Source organism: Anabrus simplex, chromosome 2, assembly GCF_040414725.1.
Source record: "Anabrus simplex isolate iqAnaSimp1 chromosome 2, ASM4041472v1, whole genome shotgun sequence".
In the NCBI taxonomy this organism is placed as follows: domain Eukaryota; kingdom Metazoa; phylum Arthropoda; class Insecta; order Orthoptera; family Tettigoniidae; genus Anabrus; species Anabrus simplex.
The window spans coordinates 870,446,995-870,458,994 of record NC_090266.1 but is presented as its reverse complement, the minus strand read 5'-3'; the positions used below and the strand labels follow the sequence as shown (position 1 = coordinate 870,458,994).

At 38.3% G+C, this 12,000-nt stretch overlaps 1 protein-coding gene across 3 annotated transcripts in view; it reads left to right on the top strand.

Moving 5' to 3' along the window:
* Positions 1-12,000, top strand: part of LOC136864528 (BTB/POZ domain-containing protein 7) — a 191,115-nt gene that overhangs the window by 161,971 nt on the left and 17,144 nt on the right. For all 3 annotated transcript variants that reach the window (XM_067141627.2, XM_067141625.2, XM_067141626.2), the window contains one exon: positions 3,904-4,134. In XM_067141627.2, coding sequence (XP_066997728.1) covers positions 3,904-4,134 — 231 coding nt within the window. The remainder of the gene's footprint in view (positions 1-3,903; positions 4,135-12,000) is intronic.

Here is a 12,000-nt window from a genome sequence, read left to right as displayed (position 1 = left end):
GACTTGTAACTTTGATAAGGTCAAAAGTGCAAATCGCAGAAAAAGACCAAAAAATGAGGTAATACCTGTATTTTAGGAATTATATTTTGGTTTCCATAAGAATTTATCACCTATCTCACAGAATTATTTAATATAACCTGCATTTTTTACTTTAACATTTGAATCACTGTAAAAATTGTATTACTTATTTTTAACTACGTTGTACTTCATTTTTAATGGGTTCTTATTCTCACCCTCTCAACGTTGTTTACTGTGTTTGTTATCATTGTAACTTTTGACTGTACTCGTGTTTTATATTATTGTACTTGTTAATATATTTATTTACTTAATATAAACTACAGAATATTTTATTGTGAATTATTTAATTTGTACGTAAAGTGATGTCCGCCTCTGTGGTGTAGTGGTTAGTATGATTAGCTGCCACCCCCGGAGGCCCGGGTTCGATTCCCGGCTCTGCCACGAAATTTGAAAAATGGTACGAGGGCTGGAACGGGGTCCACTCAGCCTCGGGAGGTCAGCTGAGTAGAGATGGGTTCGATTCGCACCTCGGCCATCCTCGAAGTGGTTTTCCGTGGTTTCGCACTTCTCCTCCAGGCAAATGCTGGGATGGTACCTAACTTAAGGCCACGGCCGCTTCCTTCCTTCTTTCTTGTCTATCCCTTCCAATCTTCCCATCCCCCACCAAGGCCCCTGTTCGGCATAGCAGGTGAGGCCGCCTAGACGAGGTACTGGTCATCCTCCCTAGTTGTATCCCCCGACCCAATGTCTCACGCTCCAGGACACTGCCCTTGAGGCGGTAGAGGTGGGATCCCTCGCTGAGTCCAAGGGAAAAGCCAACCCTGGAGGGTAAGCAGATTAAGAATGAAAGTGATAGTATATGGCATCTAAGAGTAAAATATAATTTAAAATATAGCAATAATAATAATAATAATAATGATTATGATAATAATGTATAATTATATTTGTAATACACTTACCTTAAGCATACAGCTAATTTCTGTTCGGTGGAGATAGCTTCTAGAAATTGCGTACTTTGGCCAACAATTTCATCCCTGATGAGATTATGTAAATAGCTGAATTCTTCCTTGTTCAGCCTGAAGTACATCTGGAATCTTTCTGCATGCGCATTTAGCTCCCTTAAATTGTGGTATTCACCCTTTTCTTCCCTACGCGAATTAGTTTCATGTACCCACTGTCGTTTGCGACAGACAGTACTTACGGCAACAGTAACAGCGCAGGCAAGTAATAGATCATCAGAATCCGATGAACTGGATGTACTATCGTAGGCTGCCATCGGACGAAGTATACTGTGATCTGTGAACATGAGGATAGTGCGTTTCCTGGCTTCACACCACATGTAGTGACATCATCAATCTTCTCTCCACGCCGACTCAGATAAGCAGGAGTCCACATGAAGTGACACTAGTGTGTTTCCGCCTTTGTCCAGATGGTCTTTACACACATCGTTTCCAGATTATCACAGCAGAGGCTAGTTCGATTCTCCATAAGAACCTCTTCATCCACAGTCCCATCTCTCTCTAGTCCACATTTGCTGTAGAAAACCATATAGTTTTAACAGGTTTCACTTCAGACAAGTTGTAATCCTCAGCAGCTGCATCACACAGTTATCACTTCCAGTATTTTCAGAAACAACTTTTGCTTGCATTTGTAATGCAATATTTTCTTGTAGAAAATCTTGTTTGTAATGTCCTTTAATCAGTGGTATTGATTTAGGTGTTCAGTAATACCATTGTTAACTTTCGCAGTTAATATATTAGAAAGGTAAAAAAGTTTGGCTGTGCTTGTAGTATATCTCATCCTGCATCATCTTTCAACAACTTTTCGAGTTTATGCATACTTCTTTTGCCAGGTTTTTAAAATTTTTGCAACTTCCTTGTGTTATTGATCACCTTGAACCCTGTTCAGCATACCTGTTACACTGTCATCCAGAAGTAGTTTTTTCACTGAAGGAATCCTTGAGTTCCCAGTTAATTCACACATTGCAATATTAACACATCAATACACATTTCAAGGGTAACAACTTCAATACACATTTGTCGGAAACATAAAAGCCGCCTCCTGTATATTCTTCAGCTCTGGAATGAAGTGTCACCATTTTAGATTTCCCATTTAAATTTATAATTAAACACAGTACTCTACATAATCACATCAAAAAGAGAAAAAAATGTTGCTGCAGATTACTTGTGCAAATGATGATGAGCAAAGCTGTTTCTTCCATTTTATCCATACAACCGTTAAATCACGCTACTATTGCCTAATGGCTCATGGTTCTCTTCAAGAGAGGGATGTTACCTGTCCTTGTAGAAGCACATCAGATCTGCGGGCCAAATTATAATAAATTCAGATCATCTTTCAACACTTTTTTCAAGTTTTTGCATACTTTTTGTGCCAGGTTTTTTAAATTTTTGCAACTTCCTTCTGTCATTGATCACCTTGAACCCTGTTCAGCATACCTATTCCACTGTCAGTCAGAACAAGGTTTTTCACTGAGGGAGTCCTTGAGTTCCCTGTTAATTCCCACAAATTCAGACTTCATGGCAATTGTGTTGCATGTTTTGCTGTTTGTTTATAGAAATGTCCATTTCACATTTATAATACATTCTGCAATATTTCATGGTATCAAAACTTGGTATTATTGCATATCTAGACCAATTAAATTAAGAAACAACCTGAAAAATGTTCAATGCCAATACCTCTAATTATCATGCTTCCTGAGTACTTGAAGCTATCCACTACTTCTAGCACCTCTCCTTTCAGTTTGATTATGTTACAAATCTCCTGCTCTTTTCACCTCATTTCCTCTCTGTTTGCAAGTACCACTATTAGGCACTGTCTTGTCCGACACGTTGGCTGAATGTTCAGCGTAATGGCCTTCGGTTCAGAGGGTCCCGGGTTAGATTCCCGGCCGGATCGGGGATTTTAACCTTCATTGGTTAATTCCAGTGGCTCAGAGACTGGGTGTTTGTGCTGTCCCCAACATCCCTGCAACTCACACACCACACACAACACTATCCTCCACCACAATAACACGCAGTTGCCTACACATGGCAGATGCCGCCCACCCTCATCGGAGGGTCATCCTTACAAGGGATGCACTCGGCTAGAAATAGCCACAAAAAATTATTATAGGCACTGTCCTTCACTTTGGGTTCAATAGCTGAGCAATATCGTACTCACTAGCTTCCTACCAAGGCGGTTGTGATTTCTTCCTCAGGAGAATAAGCTTTTCAGAATGGAAAGACTTGTACAAGTCAGTCACATTCCACATAAAACATGAGGTTGTAACTTATGAACTTAGATTAAACATAACATAATACTCATTGCTTGCCTATTCTTCCTGAAACTTTGATTTGAGAAGGCCACATTGCATATTCCTGATTTTACATTTTCTCAAAACTTATGTAAAGTGTGAAGTTGTTCCATTTGTTCATGTTGCCTAGCTCTAGATATTGATTTTCAGTCAGCAGGAACACTGTTGAACTGTTGATGAACTTAGTAGAAAACTTAATAGAATCTCATATCAGTGACTAAAATAGTTATGGATTCACATAAAGTTCATGATTTACTTTAGCCATTGAAAAGTTATGTAATGTAGTTGGTTTTGCATTCAACTCCTATGCCCCAAATTGCTCAAAACCAAGTGCATTTAATTGACAATGAAGAGTTCTGTAAGAGGTGAGTCGGTTGATTTATTGTCGTGTTAAAGAAACCCCTTTCTAACTCTCCTTTGTGTCAGACCAATAGCAGTTGCAGGATCTTTAAACATATGACATAAGCTGATTAATTTTGCAGTGATGAATGCTTTTATACAAGTCAAGTAAAAAGTGTTGTTCTGTTCACATCTGGTTCAAATTGTGTGAAATTATACCGTATGCTTTTCAGAATGCTGCGTGCTATTGCACACAAGAGGAAGAAGAGGAGGAAGATGCAGAAATGGGTGTGGATGAAGAGCCGGCTCAGCCTCCACCAAATGCTCAGTCTACCTGCACCTCAAGTCTGCCAGCTGGTTTTGGCCGGAACATGACATTTCCTCGTGGTCCTGGCACTTACTCTCAGCGTCATGAATTGCCAGCCATTGTTACAGAGGGTGATACTTACCATAGCCATGGAGAGGTAAGCTTCTAGCTCATATTGTTTGTCTAATACTATATGTGTCTAATGTGCTTTTCCTTCAGATTTTTAATATTGTTTTTTCATGCATTACTTAACATTCTTGTACTTTGCCCATCCTTAACACAGTGTCATAATTATTGAAGCTTTACATTTTTGTGTCAGGTCATTTCCATCATTCTCTTACAAGTTGATAAATCCATTGGCATGAACCTATAACCTATACGTACTTAAATCATAACCTTTCCTAGGTGGCAGTATTTATACCTCCATACAGGCCAAATGGTCCACCTTGAATACCTGAAAAGTACTATCACTAAATTACTTAGGAAATCATGGAAAACTTTCAGCAACAGACAGCACTTTAGCACTTAGATAGCATTGAAGTAATTAAACACAATGTCAGCTGTAGTTCAAATCCTGTTCAGTGCACATAGGATGCTTTTAATGGGAAGTCACATCGCTCTGGTTTGGATCCAGGCAAAACTAGAGGGCATGTGGCTTTGACTATAATAACATTTATCCAAATTTCTTTGAAAGAATTTATGATAAGGGTCCACATATTCAAAATATGATTGAGGCTATTCACATTAAGTAGCCATGTTAAAACTAGGACATGTTTCAGCCTCTATTTAGGCTAGAATTCTAATTATTGACTGCATAGTTGTGACATGTTAAATACAAATTGTACACATTAAGCACCATTGATGCATATAAATACACTGTTCATTAAATTCATTAAAGACTATGTAAAAAATCTTAATTTGCTTAAAAATGAGAATATGAGTTCTGTAATATCACCAAAAAACTCTTAGTATATCTGCACCTCACTATGCATTCCTATGACATCACTAATATGTATGCCAACATTCCAGTAGCAGAAACCATAAACTTCATCAAAAATAATTTAAACAAACATGACAACATTTTTAAGTAAGCTTGAAATAGAAGAATTTTTAAACATTTTAGTTTATCATAGACATAACTACTACTTTTCAACAATGATATTTATCAACAAAAAGGACTACCAATGGGATCTCTAACTTCCGGAATACTGGTTGAGTTATTGACTATTCAGAGAAAATGAAAATACTTTAAAACATTAATGGCATTTCTCTCTGGTCTACACGTATAGATGACATCTTCATTATAGACCGATGGGTAACCAATTGCAAAACCATTCTAGATCAGCTCGACTCTTCAAGTTCACACTCAAATCAGAAATTAACAAAACAAACAGCTTCTTAGATCTCAAAATTACAAGAAACAATAATTCTCTCAAATATGAGATATGCAGAAAACTTACCCAAACAACCAATGTCATTAGTAAAAATTCTCTTCAGTCAGGTGCCCACAAAAAGGCTGCCTCCTATAACAAGTTTTACAGAGTGCTCAACATTCGATCCTCAAACAAAGATTACAGGAAAGAAATTAATCACATTTGCACTCAACGATGTTGCAACAAAAATTTTGTCAATAAAATGAAGAACAAGCCATCCTCCACTTTGAAAAATGAACCAGAAGAGAAAAAGGATTATGTCACCTTCACTTTCAACAATAATAATAATCTTTATCAAATCACAAACATTTTCAAAAAACAGAACCTTAAAATTTCTTTCAAAACATAATAATACATCTAAAATATTTTACAATATCCATATTTTCAATAACAATAAATATAATATGCAATTTGGCACATACAAGTTAAAAATTAAAATGTGCCCAATGCAAGGCCAGCTACATTGGGCAGACTTCTCCATATGTTACAAAGAATACGTAAATGCCAGCAGACATGAGAAATTCTCTGTGATGAATGAACACATGAGCTGGAAATTGTTCATGTGGCCAACAAGGAACGTTCCTGCATATCCTAAAAAATGTCCATATGCAACTTGACCAAAGGATTGACCCCAACCAAAATCTAAATGAAATAATAAAGGAAAACTTTTCGAATTGAACCTCTATGGTCTGCGTTTTAACAATCAATCTCATTTTCAGTGTCTGTGTCTAGTTTGTCTGCCCGTTTTGACATCCTGCCAGTATTTCTGGAGCCTGTCGATCAGCGCTATCTGCTCCTCTGGTAAAGGGACTCTCTGGGTTCTGTCTCCACTATAAAACCCTGATAGCTTTTTACCATCCTTCTGAAACTAACCCTGTCATTGATTTCTTCCCCCGTAATGCTCACCTCTCTCAGATCTTTCTCACACTCTTGGAACCATCTCAACTTAGATGCCTTTGGTTTCAGAAAATTCCAGATTTTCTTTGTGAGCCGGTCATTATCCATATGGAAGATGTGCCCATAAAACAGCAATCTTCTCTTTCTAATTGCTGCTGTTATCGGTTCCATCTTGTTTTATACTTCTTCATTGGATTTCAGTCGAACCTGCCCGTCAAACAATCTGTTGCCTAAGATCTTCCGTAGTAGCCTGTGTTCTCTTTTAAGCAATCGATTGACTAGTCCTTTTCGATTTATGCGCAGGGTCTAACAACAGTGCTGTAATGTCTTAATTTGACTCTGAAACTCAGCGGCTTCTTATTGTAGATATTTTTGTTCAGTTGGAATCCTCGCTCTAATTTCCGGATGTGGATATTGGTGCTTCTTGTTCTAGCCCATTCTCTTGGATTGCTTCACCAAGGTACTTAAACTTCTTGACTCTTCCAATCTTTCCATGGTCTGTTAACTGTTAACATCCATTCTGGACAATCATTGATGAAAAGTCCTACTTTCTCTGCTGTTTCTTTAAGAAGGTTTATCTCCCCGATTGCTGAACTGAAAGGAAAAAATATATATTATTTGACAAATTAATAAACATAAATTCCCAATTACAAACAGAAAATTCAGAACAACAGGTGATTAGCAAGCTACTTCCTCTCCTCCCACTGCCCCTGCTTCCCCTTCATCACTGCTTCCCTTCAATAGCGATAGCCCCTGGCAAGTGCAAGTTTGTGTTCACTCAGATAACCACACCCCTGATAAAGTCAATATCAGGGGCTGGAAGAAAGAACTTGAATTTTGCTTCACGTACCCAATTCAATCATCACTGTATTCTGCATTCTCATCTTATGTTTCCTTCTTTCTCTTTTTAGATTTAATACCATATGAAGATTCTTAGTCACTACGTCGAACTCATAAGTTCCATATTGACATCTATAGAAATACTTTGTTGAAACAAGGTCCACAGAACTTTATAGAAAATCTCTTCAAGTCTCACTTGAATTGTAAATGGTATAACCATCTTTATCAAAATAATAGTCGTCTCTCAAGTGAAGATCTTTGACAACAGTTCGTTTTCAAGCAAATTAAGTTTTTACTTAGTCTTTAATGAACAGTGTGTTTACGTGTCTCAGTATGCATTAATGGTTTTTAATGTGTACACTTTGTTTTTAACATGTCACAACTATGTGATCAGTCACTTTTAGAATTCTATTTATTTATTTATTTATTTATTTATTTATTTATTTATTTATTTATTTAACCAAAACAGCGAGAAGCTGAAATACAGAGTTCCACAATGAAAAAAAGAATATTTACAATGGAGTAGCACATAGCAACATAAAAAAATAAGTGGAAGAACAATGAAGAAAAAACATCTAATGATAAAAATAGAGGAAAAACTTAAAAACTAACAAAATAACTATAGAGACACCAATTAGCAACAAAACATGAAGCCAAGAGAAATGAGGAAAATTAAAGATTGAACGTAAAACGAAGAGAAGAAATTATAGTTAGGCACACTAAGATAAATACAGATATAACATATAAGTAATGGTATAGTACAGTAAAAAAAAAAAAATTACATTATGTACAAAAAAGGGGACAGCAATGCGAAGAGAAAAAAGGAATATGAAGAAAATGAACTAGGTTAAGGAAGAATCTATTAAAGGCCGCATACGAAGAAAAAAACGTCCAAGTTCCTGTCAGAAGATAAAGAGTTAAAGAGGGTTGGTATACGGATAAATAAAGTTTGTTGAATGAGAGAGAGGTGGGATTACGGAATATGAAGGGGTGGATTAATCCTGGTTTTGCGAGTTGGAACAAGTAGGGAAAAGAAGGATGCAGGTTCAGGAGAACGAAATAAACCATTAACAGCGCTATATAGGAATCTAAGGTCAGCTACTTTCCTGCAACTAGATAACGGGCGAAGGTTTAACTTATCCAGTATCTGATTACTGCTCAGGTTTCGACAATCAGATACTCTGGCTCTAACAATAGCACAGAAGAATGACTGCACGCGGTCAATGTGATTCAGATTAATGGGTGAAGAGGTAGACCAAATGGGAGGCGCAAATTCAGTAATCGGTAGGATGCAAGATACATAGTAGGCTCTGAGGGCGTGGATATCGGTGATGTCAGAAAATCTATACAACATACCGAGAAGAGACATTGCTCGTGAGGTTATCTTTTGTATATGGGGGACAAATAACAATTTACTGTCAAACAACACTCCTAAGTCATTTTGTTCTGTTAGAGTTGGGAATGGGTTACCAAGGAGGGAGTATTTAGTAAGAATAGGGGATTTACGAAGCGTGATCGAAATAGAGGAACACTTGGTAGGATTAGGCTTAAGACTCCATGTGGAGCACCATTCAGAGAGTGAGTTAAGCCCGCTCTGTGAGGAGTTTACGTCTGATAAAGAATCGATTTGTTTAAATACTTTACAGTCATCTGCAAATAGTAGAATTTTACACGAAATGGAGGATATAGTATTAATGAGATCGTCAATAAATAGGACAAAAAGAAGGGGACCCAGGACACTGCCCTGTGGGACGCCAGAAGAGTCGAACTGAACCCGTCAAGACCCACACGCTGAGCTGTGGTATTGAGGAAGCTCTGCAGGAGAGTCAGGAAGCGACCATGAATATTAAAACGTTCTGAGAGTTTATAGGAAAGAGGTGCGTGGTCTACGGTATCAAAAGCCTTTGCAATATCAATGTAGCACATGTCCAGCTGAGAACCGGCATTAAGAGCAGATGTTGCACGATGAAGAAGAACAGCCAGATTAGTTAGGCAGGAGCTACCAGGAAGAAAACCATGCTGCTGGGACGATATATAAGGTAGAGTGAAAGAAAGAAGACACTGGTGGATAGTCTTTACACAGATGAGAGATAGGGTTGGTAATATAGAAATTGGGCGATAGTTTCTGACATCAGACCTCTTTCCACTTTTAAAAACCGGAGTGATGTTAGTGATTTTCCAGTCGTCAGGAAAGTAGCCGGCTAAGAAGCAACGGTTATATATAACAGCAATAGGATTGGCCAGAGTCATTGCGGTATTCTTAAAGAAGACAGGACTGAGGCCATCGGGACCAGTAGGTTTATTTTCTGGCAGGGAGGAAAGTAAAGAATAGGCTTCTGACTCAGAGGTGGAAAGATTACTGAGACTATGAGAAGGAACACAATCAATACACGGAAAATCTGGGAACTGAACAGATTCATTCATTGATATCCTAAAGGCAAGGCCTTGTCGCTGCAACCACATTTGTCTCTCCTCTGCTGAGCGTTTCAGGTCAACATATTTTTTCAAATTCAGCCTGTCCATCATGGAATCCAGATACTTCTTCCTTGGCCTTCCTCTTCCCTTCTTACCCAGAACTTTTCCTTCCAGCATAGTCGTGAGGAATGTGTTATGTCAAAGTGTGTGGCCAAGGAATTTGGTTTTCCTCTTTTCTACATTGTTGATCAGTTCCCTTATTTTGTTTATTTCCTTAAGGACCCTGTTGTTTGACTTTTTCTCTGTCCAACTAATTTTCAGCATCCTCCTCCATATCCACATTTCCATTGCTTCCAGGCGTTTTATATCCTGTTTTGCTAAGACCCATGTTTCGCAACCATACAACAAAACACTCCACACAAACATTTTGGCAAATTCTTTCCTAATTTTAATGTTAATGCTCCTGCTTGTCAAAAGCTGTTTCTTGTTACCGAAGACTTGTTTAGCTAGAGCAATCCTCCTCCTGATTTACAATGCTTCCCAAGTAGCAAAATTGACCGACTTGTTGTACATTTTTTCATCGCCTGCCTTAATGTTTATTGGTATTTCCTCAGTTGATTTCTTGACAACTAATACTTCTGTTTTCGAGGTGTTCAGTTTCAATTTTGATTCTTGTAGTGTTGATGTTAAAACTCGTAGCATTTTACTTATTTCTCTCTCTGAATCTGCAATTAATGCAATGTCATCGGCAAACCTTATACAGTGGATTTGTTGTCCATTACTTTTGATTCCTTTGGTTTTTTGCTTAAGTTTTGATATGGCCTCCTCAATGAACATGTTGAACAAAAATGGAGATAGTGCACAACCTTGTCTCACTCCCCTTCTAATGGATGCTGTCTTAACATTACCGTTGATTTCTATTGTTGTGCTTTGATTTTTGTACAGGAGTAAAATGAGTCTTCTGTCCCTCCAGTCCAGTCGTATATTCTTCATGTTCCTAAAGAGTTGTTTCCAGTTTACTTTGTCAAAGGTTTTCTGTATGAACAGGTGCAACAAAATTAGATGCAAAGTAATCGTTGAAAATTTCCGGTCTATTCTTTAGTTTAATTTCCAGGTTGAACCGTGTTGTAGTTGTCTGTACATCACGTACAGTTTGCCGACGTTTCGAATACACTGCAGTATTCTTTGTCAAGGCGACTGAAATACCCCTACTCGATCCGAGGTAATCAGTCTCCCAGGCAGCAACTTACACTACTGTCTATTACTACCACTGGCTAAATTATCACCCCAAGTTACACGCTTTGTATTTTTCCTGCTGTTTATCAGAGACCAGAATCGTTTGCTATTACTTCTCACTTCTAGGCAGGCAGAGTTTATGTAGTCCAGGTAATCCTGTTTTAGAAGCTGTTTATAGTGTTTGCGAAGGTCTGAAAAAGTTTTATAGCTGGCTTCAGAAGGCGACCTTTTCCAGTCGTTCCAGGCTTTCGTTTTATTAATTTCTGCAATTTTTGTGTCACTTTTCTTCCAGGGTGGGCATCTGACAGATGTTTTATGAGTGGGAATAAGGTCACGGATCACAGCACGAGGTCAGTCATAGAACAAGTCCACTGCTTCTTGGACTTCACCCACTTGCAGCAAGTGCTAGGGTAGAAGAGAGAGGGTATGATTGACAGCCTGCCAATCAACCTTTCGCCACATGGGTAGGCAGTTACCGCTATAGGGTAGATGACATTTCAAGGGGCAACAGAGAATATTGCCTCTACAGATTTGTGGTTCAATTTAGAAATAACTGAAGGCTCAACGCAGCAGAACAGGTAGTCAGGAAGACTATGTACTGTTGGAGTCCTAGGCCCGTAATATAATGGTCGAGATACCACTTGTCGAGGCTGTTAGAAGGGACACCTTGCTGAGGGGAATTCCAAGATATAGAGAGGTTGAAGTCGCCCGCTATAATTACATTAGGATTCAGATTAATGGCTTTCATGACAGAAGAGATAAATTTTTTAGAATAATTGAGGGTTGATTCAGGTGGCCTGTAAAAACAAGCAAATAGATATTTGGAATGCTGAAATTTCACTTCTACCTAGACGGCTTCACAGTCTGTACATAGGTTAGCATGCCATTTGGATTTAACGACCAGGAGAACCCCCGCCCCGAGATCCACGGTCCATTCTGATAATGGTAAACTCTTTGGAGAGAGGGATTTCTGTGTCTGAAACAAAGTCAGTTAACCAACTTTCAGAAAAGGCGACAATGTCGAAAGAAGATAGTTCTTGTAGGTAGAGCTCACAGTCAGTAATTTTATTTTTAAGAGAGCAGATATTCTGATGGTAAACTGAGAATGCACCATCCGCTGCGGGTCCCGGGTTTATCTCCACATCCACTAAACAGCTGAACGAAAATTAAAAGTGAAACAGTAACCTGGCATGGATCGAAGT